The sequence below is a fragment of the Staurois parvus genome, unplaced genomic scaffold, assembly GCF_062004578.1.
Source record: "Staurois parvus isolate SC_StPar_1 unplaced genomic scaffold, SC_StPar_1.0 ptg000282l, whole genome shotgun sequence".
NCBI classification, from domain to species: domain Eukaryota; kingdom Metazoa; phylum Chordata; class Amphibia; order Anura; family Ranidae; genus Staurois; species Staurois parvus.
This window is the reverse complement of record NW_028318078.1, coordinates 2,504,611-2,524,786: the sequence shown is the minus strand read 5'-3', so window position 1 is coordinate 2,524,786 and position 20,176 is coordinate 2,504,611. Positions and strand designations below refer to the sequence as shown.

The 20,176-nt window shown below is 42.7% G+C and overlaps 1 protein-coding gene across 8 annotated transcripts in view; it reads right to left on the bottom strand.

Moving 5' to 3' along the window:
• The window catches only part of CACNA1D (calcium voltage-gated channel subunit alpha1 D), a 537,089-nt gene that overhangs the window by 239,081 nt on the left and 277,832 nt on the right, over positions 1–20,176 (bottom strand). For all 8 annotated transcript variants that reach the window (XM_089681862.1, XM_089681863.1, XM_089681858.1 and 5 more), the window contains exon 9: positions 6,978–7,147. In XM_089681862.1, the coding sequence (XP_089537988.1) occupies positions 6,978–7,147 (170 nt within the window). The remainder of the gene's footprint in view (positions 1–6,977; positions 7,148–20,176) is intronic.

The following is a 20,176-nucleotide window of genomic DNA, read 5'->3' as shown; positions in this document are numbered from 1 at the left end:
CTAATCTTACATAATTTTGGGGTGCTGAAAACGAAAATGACCCTAAAAATGTTGATTGGCTCTAGTTTCCATGATATATTCACCCATCTAATGACGTAAGCCATTCAAAATTATGATGCAACTTCAGCTGCATATTGCGCAATTGATACTGGTGACCAATAGAAAATTGCATATATACTGAGATGATGCAATATTAGCCTTTAATTGCATCACTTCACTGCATAAAAGCTGCAGTATCTGTAGCTGATTGTAGTTCGACATCGTCTTTACATTTCGTTTTATGCTTATATAGGTTACTCAGTAATGTCTCGAACTTGTGTGAATAAAGCAGATAATTTCTGCTACATCTGCGGTGAAATAACTTTTATCTCACAAAAAAGGAGGATAACAGGAATGATTAAGAAAGCCTACAACTTGTATTTTGGCTGCAAGATAGGAGACCAGGACAAGAGCTGGGCACCACATATATGCTGCAATTCTTGTGGGACGGCACTGGAGCAATGGTTGAATGGAAAAAAGGCATCTATGCCTTTCGCTGTGCCAATGATTTGGAGAGAGCCAACAGATCATGTTAGTAATTGTTACTTTTGTATGGTGCCTCCAATTGTAAAAGGGCTAAATAAGAAGAAAAAGTTATCTGTGCACTATCCAAATATTCCATCGGCAATACGTCCAGTTCCTCATGGAGAGGGGCTACCAATTCCTAAAGCACCAGAATCCTTCGTGGTTGAGTCAAGTGAGGAAGAACCTGAAGCGTGTAGTCACGTGCAGTTGTAAGAGATAGCCCTTTCCTCGAATACAAGAGAAAAGCCAAGAGAAGCAAAACCGACACAAACTGAAGACAAAACTAGTGAGAATCCTAAGTATTAAAATGATTCAACTTAGCTTATGGCTATAATTTTTCTTGGTAATCCTATGCAATATATTATGCCATTTAGGCTTTGTTATGTAGTCAATATCACTTGCTTTATATTTGTGGAAAGACATCTATCTATATAATTATTGTGCATTATGTAGTCATTACGCCTATAGTAGAAAACTTTCAGTTTACAGAAAAACTAGAGCCAATTGACAAATTTCATTGTTATATTTGAACTCAGAATGTGAAATTCATTAAGAAATGGATCCTTTTGTTTCCAAAACTGGCAAAAAATAAAAATTTGTTGAACAGTGTAATTGTTCCTGAAAATCCAGATTCATGTAGTACTTGGAACATGCATGTCCTGTATATCCTATCAAAAGCCTTTTCGGCATCCACAGCAAGTAATAAGGAGGGAATTTTATGTGAGCCTGCGTAATGAATTACGTTTATTAGTCTCCAGGTTGCGTCAGATGTTTGTCTACCTTTAGTAAAGCCTAACTGATCAGGCTTGATCAAATCTGGGAGTATATTGGCCAGTCTGCACGCCAGGGGCGGACTGACAACTCATGGGGCCCCCGGGCAATAGGGGATCATGGGGCCCCTGTGTTCTTGCCCAAACTCAAAAAAGCCTATGAAAAAGGTACCAGGGGCATCCCATGGGGGCCCCTACTGACCCCGGGCCCTCGGGCAGTGCCCAAGTTTCCAAATGGTCAGTCCTCCCCTGCTGCATGCTATAATTTTAGCGTAGATCTTAATATCAGTACTTAATAAAGAAATAGCCCTGAAATTGTGTGGGTTGTCTGGATCTTTAGCTGATTTGGGGATTGTTACAATTTCTAGCATTTCTGAAGGTAATGAGGTGAAAGAAAACCAGTCAGTGTATAGTTGGTTTAGATGTGGGTATTTTTGGGTAATTTTAAATTATTCACTGGAAAATCCATCTGGTCCCGGACTTTTGCCATTGGGTAGTTTTTCTATTGTTCTATTTATTTCGTTTATTGTGATAGGTGAGTTTAAGAAACTTAGTTGTGATTTCAAAAGAGTGGCTAAGCGAATTTGTGATACAAATGCTTGTATGTTTTCCATAGAAGGTTGGAGAGTGGATTTGTCTTGATTTAGGTTATAAAGCGAATCGTGGTAACTAGTAAATTAATTTGCTATTCCTTGAGGATTAGTGATTTTAGTTTTATCTCTTGGGTTGATAAGATACATTTTTTTAGTTCTAGCATGCAGGGATTTAATTGTACTCGCTAGCTATTTCCCTGCTTTTTTTCCATTAGAGTAGTAGTTTAGTTTTAATCTTTGCGTACTTTTATCAAATTGGTACTTTAGTAAGGAGCATAATTCATTTAGTCTGGAGAGTATATTTGAGGTGGTTTGATCGATTTGAGCTTTATTTTGCATTTTTAGTTTGCGAATATCCTGTAGTAAGTCATTAAGCTGTTTATTTCTTTGCTTTTTAGCTTTAGTGCACATTTGTAAAATTATATCACGTATATATGCTTTGTGAACGCACCAAAAGGTGCCAGGATTTGATACAGATTGTGAATTTATATGGAAGAGCTCCTCAAGATGTTTTTCAAGTATCGAGTAAATGTTGGGGATTTTTATAATGGACAAATTTACGTGCCAGAGGTTGTGTAGTTTCAATAAGTGGTTATCCGAAATAGTAATTGAAACTGACGCGTGGCCTGACCACGTAATATTGCCTATGGTTGACGTGGTAACATTTTGCAATAGCCATTTATCTACCAATATAAGGTCAATTCTCAAATAAGATTGGTGTCTAGCTGAAAAAAAAGGTGTAATCTCTTTCACCTGCATGTTGACACCTCTAAATGTCATAGACATCTTCATTTATTAGAAAGGGGTATAGGGTTGGGGTAGTCTTTTTTTGAGATTTTGCTGAGTCTAGGTTTCTGTCAACTACAGTATGAGGTTGAAGTCAACACATAGTATATGGGAACCAGAATGATTTTTGGACATTAGTTTGAAGAGCTTTGTAAAGTATCTTTTTTGATGAGTATTAGGTGCATATGAATTTACAATAGTGTAATCTGTATTATCTATAGTACATACAAGAATCGGGTACCTGCCTTCGGGGTCTGAGATATTTTTATGAAGAACAAAGTTTAATGTATCTCTAATAGCAGCGAGTACTCCTCTTTTTTGTCAGAGGCATTGGCAGTATAAACATGTGGAAACTTTTTGTGTGAGAATTTAGGAGGGGCCAAATCTATGAAATGAGTCTCTTGAACACAGAGTATACCACATTTATCTTTAAATGCCTGTTTCAACATGTTTGTACATTTGGCCGGATGAATCAAGCCATTGACATTAATAGAGATAATTTTTATACCCATTGAATAGATATATTTACCAGTATTAATCGGGGCTTAACCAAGGGGCACCTAAAGCGGTAATACATTTTTATGCACATGTCAGTTGAACCATTTAGACTATCAGGAATTACACGATAGTAGAAATAAAAAGGAAAAAAATAAAGGAATACAGATAACTGAACAGATAACAAATCAGTAAAAAATAGGATCTTAGCCAAGATCCAAATGCAATGCAAATTGCATAGTACTTTTGGGGCAAAAACAAAACAAGTGATCTTGCCATTGGCAGGCATACTTACAGGCAGTGTGTTCGGTAAGGGTAGTATCCTCAGTGTGTTGCTTAACCTCCCTAGCGGTCTGATTATGTCCATATTTCTGTGCTCAAAGCGGTACATTTTTTTGTATGGAAATATGTATTTTTTTATTGTAGGCCTGTAATTTTTAGGAATAACTCATTGAAATCTGTCCGAACAAGAGTCTAGTTAACTTCCCGGGTATAATAAAATTTGAAACACGAAATCATAAATTATAATTTAATAAATAATCATAAAAAATAATAATAATTTTAATTCAATAATATAATCAAACCAAAAACACTGAAATTTGAAATATAGCGCCAAGTTCGCAAATCACTGAGCAAAGTCGCAAAATCGTTTTCGGTGTCTGATGACGAAATTCCCCACGAATCATTATCACTCAATTCTGCAAGTGGTTCTGATTTACTATCGCTGTTCTCTAGCTGGTCTAAAACCACTTTTGACCTAAAGGGATGCTTTTTGGACGCCATGGACATTTCTCAGTTTCCAGGCAGAAAGAACGGTAAAAATGTAGGCAGGACACAGGACAAAGCACTCGGGACAAAATGTATGTGAAATGGTTTGATACAGTAATGTATTACTATGTGATTTTAGTGTATTTAGTGAATGTCACTTTTTGTCATTTTCAAATTTCCCGCCGTTCCGTCCCCCGTACATCCTGACGTCGCAGGGAACGGAACCCAGATGACAGATGCCGGCATCCGCCGGAGGACATTACAGGGGACACTGCAAGAGGGACATCACGGGAGCGCAGGACAAGGTAAGTGGAAAAGAGATCCCGGAGCAGCGCCGCATGGTAAGCCCGAGTGTAGCTCGGGGTTACCGCTTTTGGTACTGAAACTTTACCCCGAGCTATACTCGGGAATACCGTCAGGGAGGTTAAACATGTGAAATTACATCTAAGTGGGGACCATGGGAAAAGATTGCTAATATACGGTCAATGTTTAGCTTGGCATTTGTGAGTGAACAGGTTCCACTCTGGAGACGCTCTGGTGGTGGTAGAATGTTGTATATCGCTTTCTGGGAGAATGTCCCACTCTCTAAGGCATTGCAGACCTTCCTCTAGGCTGTTGATTGTGATGATTGAGTCATTTCTGGTGACGATCAATTTAGTGGGGTGACCCCAATGATAAATAATTTTGTGGTTTCGTAGAGTTTTCGGTATTGGGAGGATAATTTTCCTGAGTTGCATTGTGCACTTAGATAAATCTGTGAAAAGCTGTAAAGAGGAGAATTGTGCAGGCAAATTTTGGGGTTTGCACGCAATTTCCATGATCTCAAGGTATTTTATCTGGCAGATAGGAGGGTTTTGGAAGGCGATGTATTCTATCGATGGTCAGATCTGTGTTTGTAGCATCAGGTAGGAGGGCACGAAAAAGCTCTTGGGTATATGCTCTCAATTGGTCAGGTTGTATCGATTCTGGAATGCCTCTTATTTTAACGTTGTTATGTTATGATCTATCCTCCAGATCTGCGACTTTATTTTTGAACCATTCAATTTCTTCATCTCTTTTGTTGTGAGCATCTACTAGGGTGTTAAAGGAAGTGGTGTATTCTCCAATTTTTGTTTCAACATGGTCAACTCTGTTGCCAAGATCATTAATCTCTGATTTGATTTGGTATGCAGTGCCTGCACTGCATGGGTTAACTGATCCTTTTTGTCTAGGGGATTGCAGAGCAGAGATATACTCATCTAATCCTTCAATCCTCCAACTGCAAGATTGGTCCCCACCGCTCCTGCCCCCCCGCACCCTAAGGGTCTTGTAAATGGGCTGTTCCTGACATCATCACGCCCATAGACTGGCTCTGGATGTGAGGATGGCAGGAACAGTCCAGCCCTTGATGTGGGGTAGTGCAGTTTTTGGGAGGATCAAAGGATTTTGTAAGTATAGCTTTCTTTGCTCCCCTGGCCAAAATGAGCAGTTAACACACACTGCAGGCACAGCTCCACTGCAGGGGAAAATAAAAAATTTGAGTTCTTCTTTAAAGTCCAATCAATACAACAAATTATCTTCTCACAGTGATGACCATCTCACAGTGAGTATATGCTCACCACTAAATGTTGAAAATGCACCAGAAAAAGACCTCCAAAATATAGGTAGGCCAATCACAACTTCCCCTTTTCCGTCCTCTCTTCCATAGGAGATATACCCTCCGGAAAAATTAAATATAGTGTAATACCATCAATAACTCAAAAAGACTGGGAATACTGTGGATCAGATTGTGCGGCTTCTACTCTATGCTTTTTGGCTGACGTAGTCCAATAAGGTGCATAGTCTGTGAGGTGTGGAGTGATTTATTACATGTCACTGGTGGTCACCACTGATTTAAGAGCAGAGCACGAGAGGACACTTTTTGAGTTATTGATGGTATTACACTATATTTCATTTTCCTGGAGGGTATATCTTCTATGGAAGGGAGCAGGGAAAAGAAGAAGTTGTGATTGGAAGAGCTCTATTGGTGGTACCTGCTATAAGGTGTCTATATATATATATATATATATATATATACATATATATATATATATATATATATATATATAGGGTAAGGGTAGGAATTACAGGCGTATAGGAGTGATCATATGGTGGAGTGATTAAGCACAGATTTACTACACATATTGTGAGTGCGATTCTTTCAAAATGGCTGTGTTTATACAGAGGATAATGCACTTTGTGTGTTTATATAATTTTTTGAGGATACCAAGTAGAAGATGGAATAAGAATCACGTGTGGTTGAACACTGAATAAGAAGAACGAGAATTTTTCACATAATAGCAGGGATATTTCACTGTATGGACGCAGAGAGAGACTTTTTCTTTGTTTTGGGCTTTCTGTGGGGAAAGTGGTATCTTTGCGTGTAGGGTTATACACATACTGTGTTAGCTAAGAGGTTACCGGTTGCTAAGATATTTTACAATTACAACATTGTTCAATACAGAAGGTATAGGAGGGCCCTGCTCATGGAGCTTACAATATGCATTTTATCTATGTAGTGAGCTGCTTGCCTGAAGTTCAGCTTTAATAAAATGTCATTATGCCGTGGAAAACTTCTCGTTTTGTATTTGTGATCAGCTGACATCTAATAAAATACAATATATAGATTAGAAAAAGAAAAAATAATCCTATTCTCTTCCAAATATAATTTGGCATAACACTAGTGCTTTTACTTGGCTCCTGAGCAGTCCTACCCCTTTAAATCTCCAGCTGACTTAACTGCCTGAGACTGACAACTACCTAGTTAATGCTGATTACAGGAAACATCTTGAAGGGGGAAGGCGAGGAGGCTTAAGGGTATAAAAATAGTGTGTTTTCACTGTGGCTAATCACTACGTGCCAAACACAAGGTGTATATTAGTGTATTGCAGGTGTAAATCCAGACACATAATTGGACTAACATGCAGGGTAGAATTATCTGTTATATTGTTATACTGGGTTCAGGTCAGATTTGAATACGTACTATTGCGTTTGCCTTCTTCATCTCCCTCCTCCTCGTTCTCAGGATCAATGTCCTCAGCTTGGGTGATCCAGTCCAGGTAACCCTTCAGGTCCTCTTCCAGCTGTTGTTTCTCACGCAGTTTCTGAAAGTCCCCTCTAGCTTTTGCCTTTTCTCTTTCCTTAGAAAACTCACTACACAGAGCCAAGAAAAAGGAAATATACCATAAACACATGAATTATGCCCAACAGCAATAAAACAACACACAAGCAAAGCACAGAAATTATTTGTGAAAAGCAAAGTTCTTCATGCAAAGCTTTCAAATTTGCAGATATTTAAAGGGCAACTCCAGCTAAATAGATGAATTCAAATTTATAAGATCTATTTGATCTGCCAGATAAAGTAAAGTAACCCACATATGTCTATAATGAACCCTGACCTGCTATGCTCAACGGCTGCATATGATAAGAGTGGCATCACTTTGTAGCACTTGCAGTTCTACAGACCCATCTCCTGCACACCCTGAGATCGCATTGAACAAACCTATCTCTCTTACCCATTATCTTACATGGCACACTCTCCAACTGCATGTCTGACTTCAAGCTGTAGCCTGGCAACCTAATAGAAAGATGAATTTCAAATAATTGCACTAGCCTAATTGAAAACAAATTATTTTATGGCTTTTGAAGGAATACGTAAATGAGCTAAGCATTTTTATATGATTTCCTGGAGTTGACCTTTAATGTACTACAAGGATGACACCTGTTTACAAAGCATGAAAAAGACAATATACTTATTAGGACTGGTATACAAAAACTAGAACAAGTAAAAGAAAAAAGATATTGCCCAAAAGGGACAGTTCCCTAATACGACAATACCTGGAAGTTAATTGGCTGCTAAAGGAAGCACTTTCACTAGTTTTGATCTAGTTTTCATATTAACAGGATACAACAAACATATCACAATTACATACATTTAATAACATACAACGCACAATCTAGGACTGAGATTTCATAGAAGTATAAAATATCAGAAATGTTGTCCTGAACTTTCTATACGAAGGGCACGGTCACTCCACTGCGTTGCAGCAATGTAAGTACACGTTATACTGTGTGTTACACATCGCATGAAATGCAGTGCAGCATGTTACAGTGCTATTCATTTAGAACTGCACCTCAACCAGGGCCGTCTTTAACGTGGGGCAAATGGGGCAGCTGCCCTGGGCCCAGTCATTATTATGGGGACCAAGGCAGCTGCTCCTTGAGCCCCTTGTCATGGAGAGTCCGGTGGTGGCAGGAAGCAGGGCAGCCTAATCTGGTGCTGACAGGACGATCGGGTGGGCCCCAGAGACAGAGGCCACGGGGAAGGCTAGCAGCACAAGAGTGGCTAGGACTGAGAGCCTGGGAGGGAGAAGACCTTCACTACCTCCCTGCTTTAGGCGAGCAGCAGCGGGCGCAGCATCCCTGGCACCTCCCAAAATCTGGACTGCTTATTTAACCTCCTCTCTGCTCCCAGTTCCAACACCAACAGGAGGACAGGCTGACCAGGGGCCCTGTACAGAGGATGAGGACGGGTGAGAGGTAAGTACTAGGCATCACACTCACCTACCCACAGACTAGGACTAGTACAGGGGGGCACAAGAGGGACTGCAGACAGGGGCAGGGCTAGGGGTCTCTCTCTCACCCCCATTCTCTCCCTCTCTCTATCTTACTCGCCTCTTGATCACCCCCTTATCTCTCATCCCCCTTCTCTCACTCCTCTCTTTCTCATCCCCCCTCTCTCACCCCTCTCTCTCTCATCCCAACTCTCTCTCACTCCCTCTTTCTGTCACCCCAACACCCCTCTTCCACTTTCTCCTTTTTCTCACCCCCATTCAACCCTTCTCTCTCTCTCACCCCTCTCTGTTTCTCACTCCCCCTCTCTCTCACCCCACCTCTCTCTCCCATCCCCCTTTCTCTCCCCCACTCCCTCTCTTTCATTCCCCCTCTCACAGCCCCCTCATTCCCCCTCTCTCTCATCCCTCTCTCTATCTCACTCTCTCTCACACCCCACACCCTATCTCTCCATACCTCCCTCCTTTCTCTCTCTCACACCCCCTCCTTCTCCCCTTCTCTCTCACACCCCTTCTCTCTTTCTCACTCCCCCATTCTCTGTCCCTTCTCTCACCCCACTCCCTCTCATCCCTCCTCTCTCTCTCTCAACCCCTCTCTCTATCACCCCCTTCTCTCTCATTCCCCTTCTGTTATTGATCCCACCACCCCAGCACTGTCACACATCCCATACCTCCACCCGGCACTACCACTGTTCACACCTTCTCCCCCCACAGCACTAGCAACCAATGGGTGAGCATTAATGATGTGCAGTAACCTCTAGCAACCAATCGACAAGCAGAAATGATGTGTTGTAACCTCTAGCAACCAGTCAATGAGCTGTAATGATGTGCTATAACCCCTGGCAAGCAATCACAATCGCTGCCTGATCTGCTGCAGTAAACTGATTTTGAGTCTAGCTGCTATCTCTTGTATGTATTAGATTACGTTGGGAGCAAAATTCCATGTGAGCAGGGGGAGGGGGGTGGAGGGACCTAAGAAAATGTTTACCCAGGGTCCAATCAATAATAAAGATGGCACTGACCTCAACGCAGCCAAGTAGCATACCGCTACCTACATGAATTCACATCTATGCGTGATGTGCTGTATTAATACAAATAGAGCTTGTTCGGATTCATGTGCATATAAACTAATTGAAAATAAATGGGCTACCTTAACATGCACGTTAAACTCTTGGTTGTTACTATGACCAAACGGAGAAATGTTGCCCATAGTATTACAACAAAAGTCACCCATACACTGAAAAATTATAGCTGTTCAACTAAGAATGTGATTGGTTTCAGGAACAAAATATACATAGTTCTGGTTTCAGATACTAATATAAAGCAAAGTCTGGAGAAAGTGGCCCTTTACCTACCTTTAAAATGCAACAAGTGGTCCATTCAGCATTCACACAGCTGTCACCAATAATCCCTGAAAAGTGTCTAATATTTTTATTTCCTATGATCGTCAGCTTCACCTAGTGGCCATAATGCATTAATTTTCTGCAATACCTCAACTAGAATAATATTGAATTACACCCACTAAATAGTGCAGACAGTCATAGAAATGAACATGTTTGATGCACTATGGGAATTATTTGCGATGGCTATATGAATGCAAAGACATTTGCACAGTGAATTTCATTATAAATAGACTCTTTAACACTAATGTAGTGCAATCTCAAAAAAATAGCTGCATTTTCCTATCTGTAGCAAGTTATCACTTGTTAACTTAGTTTGGATCTAGCGTCAACCAAAGGTAGTGTTCATCTTAACAGCACAGCGTATGCTAGAAAAAAAAGTGAAATCAAGACCCCTTAAGCCTGCCCATAGACCAACTGTTATCAATTACATGACTGGTGGGAATAAGGGGGCTGGCCTTTTTGTAAATAGAAGCTCTCCAGTGCACAAGCAATGTATTCTTTCCTTGGACAGAAAAGCGAACAGTTATGGTACAATCAATGGTTGTATCCTTTTTTGGTACTAGGAGTAGCGTAACTAAACCACGCACTCCTTAGTTGACCTAAAAATTATAGTGAAATCAGTCTCTCAGATGTTGAGGTATAGTACAAGGAATCACACCTAACCCAGTTGGTTGACTGGCACTGCCACCATAACGCCAAACTGTGGGTAAGCATGAAACAGGGAAACCTCCCATGAGCTTCTCCCTGGTCTTCCCTGGCATTCTTGTCCAATCATTTTAACATTGAAAAGCCATCTGACTATTGGAGCCATGGAGTTCCCATGCTCCTTTCCTTGGGGACCCCAATTTACCCATGGGTCTCAAGAACCCTAACTTTAGTTGCCTACAACAGGCTCTTGGTTACCTATCAGAAGTCTACGGGAAATCAGATACCTACAAAAAATAGTTAAATATTCTCCACGTGTTGCAACCATCATAGCTTGCTGTTAAATGTGTACAAATATGTTTATCCCAAACCAAAAAGACTATAATAAAAAATAACAAGAAATGAAAATAAGGGATATATACAAAACTGCAAAAAGTTTATTAAAGCACATAATACTAAAAACAAGATGGATAACCCCAGTCCAAGAAAATCAGAAACCTAGTGGATCTTTTGCTTGATTCCTGGAGCACCTTCAGCACTTGTGCTGTTCCACTCATATTTGTTATTTAACTGTGCATTGTAACACCAATTCTTATTTCACCATGTTTGTTTCTATGTCTTGATCTGTTGCTGCCATCTGCTGGCCAGAATTTGCATGCTGCATGCCTTTGTTATAGCTAATAAGTGTTTTCTCTGCTGGGCGTGGTTTTAGGCAAGCCTTGGTTCTGGTCACTTCCTGCAGCCATTTTTATGTGCTTTATAGCTGTGTGACAGGACATTCAATACCCTGGGCTTGTGAAGGCATCAGTTTTTGACCAGCAGTTAGCCTCAGGAAAGATATCACAGGACAGCATCAATACCTCTACTACCTTACAGTATTGTATCACTGTTTGTTGCTGTATTTTGGACCAAATAAACCCACGCTGATTTCATTCTCGTGTATACGTTTGGATCCATCTAACCTGAACATCTGCCGGTCCGGTCTGCTCCACTGCTTGGATACGAAGGTAGGAAGTTACACAGCCATTATCAGTTATACCTTCATTCGCCTTCATGTGGGGACAGAACAGTCAAAAACTGCCTTAAAGTCCATACCCCGCTACAGATTCCCTCAGAGTCCAATACCACACTCAGGAATCTCCCTAGCAACAGGCCCACTTGCTGCAAATCTGCCCGGCTACAGTGCATGTTCCACAAGCCTATGCGGAAGCACTGAACATACGCAGTATCTATACTCTCGCCTGGAAGTCCTCCACAACTCGCCAAGCCATTCTTAAAGTCCTATATTAACTTTTGCTCGCATAACAGAAGTACTGTTTATGCACGTTCCTTACACTGCCGTGGCCACCGCAAAACCCCGCAATTCATTCTAAATATCTTAGAAATTTTGTCAAGGTGCCCTATCGGAGCTGTACGGCGATTTTCAGCGTCCAATTCAAAAGTTCATTTTCTTAAAGAGACAGCGCACCTTAAGTCAAAATGGCCGAAAAGGACTTTGCACAGTTCCCCGGTGATGAAATAAAGCAAATGCAACCTGATACTGATCATTATGAAGGGCAGGGAACAGAACCCACACTTCCAGCAGAACAAGTAGTGCGACCAAGACGCTCTCTCAAACCGACAGTAAAGGTCATTGAAAATTATCACACCACGAAAGGATGAGCTATGTGATAACCTGGAGGAGCAATGGGAACGAGTTTCCTCCCTCATGTCCGGACTTAGATCCTCCTCAGGTGATGCCACAAGCTTACAAGTTGCCATCGGGCGGCTGGACACAGCTCAAGAAAGATACAAGAGACTGTCCACAAGATATATAACCTTTCTAAAAGACTCTAATATCGATGAAGCCCTATCAGAACTGAGCAAGGCAGAATCAATAGCCAGACAAAGAGACATCATGGTGCTGGATGTTAAAGGTAAAGCGGAACTCCGTATCTCGCATTTGCAAGAAACTAGATCACACAGATCAAATTCATCTAAACATTCCTCTCGGTCATACAAATCATCGTGCTCAAGAAGCTCAGCCTTGAGCGACAGATTACTAGAGGTCCGCATAAACGCAGAGCAATCCAAAGCGAGACGCTCCTTCACAGAAAAAGAAGCTCTTGCAAAGGCAGAGGCCAAGAGGGCAGAAGCAGAGGCAGAGGCCAAGAGGGCAGAAGCAGAGGCAGAGGTCAAGAGGGCAGAAGCAGAGGCAGAGGCCAAGAGGGCAGAGGCAGAAGCAGAGGCCAAGAGGGCAGAAGCAGAGGCTCGAATAAAGATTTTTGAATCAGAGATGCAGGAGGAAATTGCATTAGCTAAAGTAAGACTACTTGAGCAAGCATTGAGCCAAGGTCTTGATCCAGTCTGCTCGCTACCACAGGAGTTAGATGATCCAGTTGACTGCACCAGTGACTATGTACTGAATCAGGTATCTGCGCCACCCCCAGTTTGCAGTAACGTCCAAGCCGACAACACTGAAACCTCCAAGTCAGCTCTACCTGCGGTACCAGTGCTACCCACAGCATCCGAGCAACCTAATAACCGTTACCCGGATGTGCCCTCTCAAGGACGGTTGTTACAGAAAGATCGCTATCAGGCGTTTTCTGGCCTACCTCCACAGCTCAAGCAGCAGTCATCACAATATACAGAGGCTAAACGAAAGCTTAACCCTGCAGCTACATCATTCTACCCGGAAGCATCTCACCCCTTCACGCCAGGCAGCTCTTACGCCCCAGGGGCATCACAAGTCGTCATGGTGACAAGCAGCGAGAAATCAGATATGTCTGAGTTTGCCAGGTTTATGGTGAGCAGAGAGCTAATCAACACCAGTCTCTCAAAATTTGATGACCGTGCAGAGAGCTACAGAGCTTGGAAGTCAACCTTCAAGGCCGCCATCGCTAACCTCAACCTAACCGCAGAGCAGGAGTTTGACCTCTTGATCAAATGGCTGGGCCCAGGCTCCACGAATCGTGTCAAGAGCCTCAGAACTGTCTACGTGGGACAAGCAGAAGCAGGTCTTGCTGCCGCCTGGCAGAGACTCGAACGTACCTTCGGCAGTGCAGAAGCAATAGAGAAGGCTCTATTCAAGAGACCGCAGAACGTTCCAAGGATCAATCTCAAGGATGTCCAGAAGCTTCAGGATTTAAGTGATCTGCTCATGGAACTGGAGCTTGCCAAGGGTGACCCTCGTCTGTCCGGGCTGTGCTACCTGGATACAGCTCATGGAGTGAACCCAATTGTCGTGAAGCTACCATACAGTCTGCAAGAAAAGTGGGCGGCATCAGTCTCAAGGTACAAAAGAGAGCATGACATCACCTTTCCCCCATTTATTCACTTCTGTAGGTTTATCGATGAACAGTCCCAGATGAGGAATGACCCCAGCCTCGACTTCCTGGAGTTCAACACTACAGCTTCAGCAACATCATCAAGGTATGAAAGCATCACGCATAAACACAGAGACTTCAAGAGCAGCGTGAAACCTACCATCTCCTGCAGTACCCACGGGTAAACAGTACACCACCTCATCAGGAGATAAGACCTTCAATCGTGAATGTCCCATTCATAAAAAACCACACTCTCTGAACAAATGTAGAGGGTTTAGATCCAAAACCATACAGGAGCGCAAGAAAATCCTCACTGAGCTTGGGGTATGTTTCAGATGCTGCGCTTCATTGGAGCACATGGCTAAGGACTGTAAATCTGTCATCGAATGTGAGGAGTGTCATAGCGAAAGACATCCCTCAGCTATGCACCCAATCCCACTCTCCAGAGATTCACCCACTGCCGTCACCACCAGTCCTGCTCCAAGTCATGGCGGGGAGCCCCAAAATCATGCTAACGCAGCGACTGCTGTTTCCTGCTCATGCTTGGATGTATGTGGGGAGGGCCAGTGCGAGAAATGTTGTGCCCGAATATGCTTAATCAAGGTCTACCCAGAGGGACTACCAGAAAAGGCAGTAAAAATGTATGCCATCATTGACGACCAAAGCAACCGGTCCCTAGCAGGTCCTAAATTCTTTGAAGCCTTTGGAATAAAGGGACCATCTGAACCCTATACCTTAAACACCTGCTCGGGCCGCATAGAGACTAGCGGCAGAAGAGCACAAGGATTCATCGCTTCTCCTGTCAGTGGGGATACGGAAATACCCTTACCGACGCTGATCGAATGCGATCAAATACCCAACCATAGGGATGAGATTCCTACCCCAGAAGCTGCATTTCACCAACCTCACCTAAGGCACCTAGCCAACGTTATCCCACCTATGGACATCAACGCCGATATTCTGCTCCTGCTCGGCAGAGACAATCTAAGGGTACACAAGGTGCGTCAACAGTGTAATGGTCCTGACTATGCGCCATATGCCCAGAGACTGGACTTGGGATGGGTAATCATAGGAAATGTATGCTTAAATCAACCAGGAATTGACTCCTTCAAAACGTACGTGCGTGCAGATGGACGCACAACTTGCATTAAGCCGTGTCCTCATCACTATGAGGTGAAAGAGAAGTCTCCAGGCCTTGTACAACTACCTGACGTCATTACTCCCCTCTTTGCCGACAACTTGGGGAGATCAGTCTTTCATACAACCAAGGACGACGATAAACTAGCCTTGTCAGTAGAGGACAGAGAATTTGTCAAGATAATGGACAGTGAGTTCTTTAAAGACGAAACCAATCACTGGGTTTCTCCATTACCCTTCCGAGCTAATAGGGTAAGACTCCCGAACAACCGGGAACAAGCTCTGTCTAGATTTAACTCTCTTCAGCGTACCATGAACAGCAAGCCTGAAATGAGAGAACACATTGTTGCCTTTATGGATAAAATATTCCGTAACAACCATGCAGAACCAGCTCCATCCTTAAGGAAGAACGACGAGTGCTGGTACTTGCCTTCATTCGGAGTATATCATCCACGAAAACCTAATCAAATTAGGGTTGTCTTTGATTCAAGCGCCAAACATCAAGGTGTATCTCTTAACGATATTCTTCTCACAGGTCCTAATCTGACTAATAACCTTGTCGGAGTGCTGATGAGATTCAGGAAAGAGCTTGTCGCCATCACTGCTGACATTGAACAGATGTTCCATTGTTTTGTAGTCCGAGAGGACCACCGGAATTTCCTCAGGTTTCTGTGGTACAAGGACAATGACACCAACGCAGAGATGATGGAGTATCGTATGAGGGTACATGTGTTTGAAAACAGCCCTTCACCAGCCGTAGCGACTTACGGGCTTCGGAGAACTGCAATAGAGGGGGAATCTGAGTATGGTACAGATGCTAAAGACTTTGTGGAAAAAGACTTCTACGTGGATGATGGGCTCAAATCGCTACCAACTGAAGAAGCGGCTATCGATCTGCTCAAAAGGACTCAAAATATGTTGTACCAAGCTAAACTTAGACTACACAAAATTGCTTCAAACAGCCTAACCGTAATGAGAGCCTTCGAGCGAGGTGATCATGCACCTGGATTCAAAGACATTAACCTGGGACTGGATAGTCCACCTGTGCAGAGGAGCTTGGGCCTCAGATGGGATCTCTCGGCTGACTCCTTTGGTTTTCAAATAAGTTGTGCAGACAAGCCATTCACAAAACGTGGTGTCCTATCAGTGGTAAACAGCCTATTTGATCCGCTGGGATTTGTAGCGCCCATCGCCATACAAGGTAAATCCCTACTGAGACAGCTTTCTGAAACCATCAAGGATTGGGATACCCCACTTCCCTCCGATAAAGAGCAAAAATGGGAAGCCTGGAAGCAATCTTTGTGTGCTTTGGATGAGATCCACATCCCAAGATGCTGTATTAAAACCTCACTTACTTCTAGCGTAAAGAAGGAACTCCACGTGTTCTCGGACGCCTCCACAGAGGCCATAGCAGCGGTCGCCTATCTGAAGGTCACAGAACCCAACAAGCAAAATCACGTTGGATTCGTCTTTGGTAAGGCTAAGTTAGCCCCCAAGCCTGATCATACTATTCCCAGACTTGAACTCTGTGGGACTGTGTTAGCAGTGGAGATTGCAGACTTCATACAAGAAGAACTAGGTGTCAACATAGATGAAGTTCAGTATTACACGGACAGTAAGGTCGTTTTAGGTTACATCTACAATCAGACGAGACGATTTTATGTTTACGTCAGTAACCGCATAGAGAGAATCAGGAGGTCCTCCAAACCTGAACAATGGTACTATGTACCATCCGAACCTAATCCAGCAGATCATGCCACTAGACCTATGTCTGTAGGTTCCTTTACTAACTCTACTTGGCTTACAGGTCCGGAGTTTCTGCTAAGACAGGCGGACGAATGTGTACAGGAAGTTTTTAGCATCCAGGATCCGGATAATGATCCAGAAATCCGTGCTGAAGTTAGTGTATTGGTCACTGGAACAAAGCAAACCTCCAGCCTCGGTTGCCAGCGCTTTGAACGTTTCTCCAGTTGGATGAGACTCGTCAGGACTATCGCAAGGTTAGTGCACATTACGAAATGTTATCACAATACTCACAAAGATAAGGATTGTCACGGTTGGCACGTCTGCCATAAACCCTTCTCTGCGGAGAACATCTCTCATAGTGAGTCCCTCATAATACGTCACGTCCAACAAGGGGAATTCAATGTAGAATGGAAGTGCTTGTACAACAAACAGCAGATTCCAATAAAAAGCCCTCTTGCCAACTTAAATCCAGTTATTGACAGTTTTGGCTTGCTCAGAGTTGGTGGTCATTTGAATCAAGCCCACCTAAGAGTTGCAGAACAAAATCCTCTCATCATTCCCAGCAAACACCATATCACCGTCTTGCTGATCCGACACTACCACAAAAAGACTGAACACCAGGGCAGGCAAATCACTGAGGGCAAGTTACGGTCTGCTGGCCTTTGGATTATAGGTATGAAAAGACGTGTGGCCCAAGTATTGCATGACTGTGTTCACTGTCGCAGAGCTAGAGGAAAACAACTACATCAACAAATGGCTGATTTGCCTGCGGACAGACTATGTACAGAGCCGCCTTTCACCTACGTTGGCCTAGACGTCTTCGGGCCATGGATGGTGTCCGCACGCAGGACCCGTGGCGGTCACGCAAACAGTAAGCGTTGGGCTGTACTATTTACTTGCATGAGTGTGCGAACCGTTCACTTAGAGGTCATAGAATCCATGGACACATCCAGCCTTATTAATGCCTTAAGACGGTTCTTCGCAATCAGAGGACCAGTGAAACAGTTGAGGTCTGACCGTGGAAGCAACTTCATTGGAGCCTGTAGAGAACTGAACATAGACACCAAATCCATTCAAGATCACTTGGCGGAAAAGGGTTGCACCTGGATTTTCAATCCTCCTCATAGTTCTCACATGGGGGGCTCCTGGGAGAGAATGATTGGGATCTCACGCAACATCTTGAATTCTATGTTGATGGATGTAAACTCTTCAAGACTCACACATGAGACTCTAGTCACCCTTCTCGCTGAAGTTTCAGCCATCATCAATTCTAGACCCCTCGTGCCAGTATCTATGGATCCTGAAACACCAGCTGTACTGACTCCAGCTATCCTACTTACCCAAAAAGCTGAGATTACACTAATGCCTAGTGGAGAATTTACTCATGCGAATATCTACCAAAAACAATGGAAACGTGTACAATACCTAGCTGATTACTTCTGGAACAGGTGGCGAAAGGAGTATCTTAATATTCTTCAAGGAAGAAAGTGGCAACACCACAAACCAAACCTAAAAGAAGGTGACCTCGTGTTAATGAAGGAGCAACATACCGTGCGGATTGACTGGCCTATGGGACTAATTACAAAGGTTCTTCCTAGCAAGGATGGCAAGGTCCGTAAAGTGGAGTTGAAGATCTTCAGAAAGGGTGAGCTTAAAATGTTCGCAAGGCCAATTAACGAACTCATTTTGATACTACCCACCGAGAACATTCCTGCTGGGTGAACTCTACTGAACTTGAACTTTGTGGTTCTTCTCTATTCCAACTCGGAATCTACTATATTGTTATGTTTATTGCATTCTAACATGTTCTTTGTTACAGGTTGTTTTATATTTTATGGACATTCGTCATAGTGAAATCCCTTATGGAATTTCAGACGGGGAGTGTGCTGTTCCACTCATATTTGTTATTTAACTGTGCATTGTAACACCAATTCTTATTTCACCATGTTTGTTTCTATGTCTTGATCTGTTGCTGCCATCTGCTGGCCAGAATTTGCATGCTGCATGCCTTTGTTATAGCTAGTAAGTGTTTTCTCTGCTGGGCGTGGTTTTAGGCAAGCCTTGGTTCTGGTCACTTCCTGCAGCCATTTTTATGTGCATTATAGCTGTGTGACAGGACATTCAATACCCTGGGCTTGTGAAGGCATCAGTTTTTGACCAGCAGTTAGCCTCAGGAAAGATATCACAGGACAGCATCAATACCTCTACTACCTTACAGTATTGTATCACTGTTTGTCGCTGTATTTTGGACCAAATAAACCCACGCTGATTTCATTCTCGTGTATACATTTGGATCCATCTAACCTGAACATCTGCCGGTCCGGTCTGCTCCACTGCTTGGATACGAAGGTAGGAAGTTACACAGCCATTATCAGTTATACCTTCATTCGCCTTCATGTGGGGACAGAACAGCACTGCCATTTGATGACATCATTTCCTTGCAAAGAAGCCCTGCATTGCTCCTTTACACAGTTTTAAGCCACATGTAATGCCCATGTGCGATCCAAAACTCCCTCTTCTTTATATATTAGGTACTTGTGCTTCCCCAGATGACAACATCCCTTTCTTTATTACAATATAGAAGTCCATATTCACTGCCTTTACGCTGAATTACAGAGACAAAAGTATATCTCTCACACTCAAATCTCCCATATTGAACAGGTTCCAGTAGCAAGGATGCAAAATATTATTATACTGAGTCCCCAGATCCCAGAGGCCTGTTGGTGCTGAATACATAAGGCAGAGCCTATGTAACATATATTATGAGAGTGCAAACATATCCGTCTCATCTGAATGACAGTCCAACAGGTGATATTATGCACAAATGCCCAATGACCTGAGAAATAACTGGGTCGCGTAGATCTTACACCTGACCAAGCTCCCTCTTTCTAAATACAAAGCTTCCTTATTAAACCCTTACACATCTAGAATGGCTTGGACCTCCTGGATTTATTTTACTCTTACTCCCTTCTTTTATAATCTTCAAACCCAATCCACCTGAGTATATATATATATATATATATATATATATATATATATAGTGCATCCAGAGAGTATTCACAGCGCTTAACTTTTGCCACATTTTGTTATGTTACAGCCTTATTCCAAAATGCATTAAATTAATTTTTTTCCTCAACATTCTACAAACAATACCCTATAATGACAACGTGAAGGGAGTTCGTTTTAAAATCTTTGCAATTCATTAAAAATAAAGAATAAAAAAAAACAGCATGTACATAAGTATTCACAGCCTTTGCCATGACACTCAAAATTGAGCTCTGGTGCATCCTGTTCCCACTGATCATGCTTGAGATGGTTCCACAACTTGATTGGAGTCCACCTGTGGGAAATTCAGATGATTTGACATGATTAGGA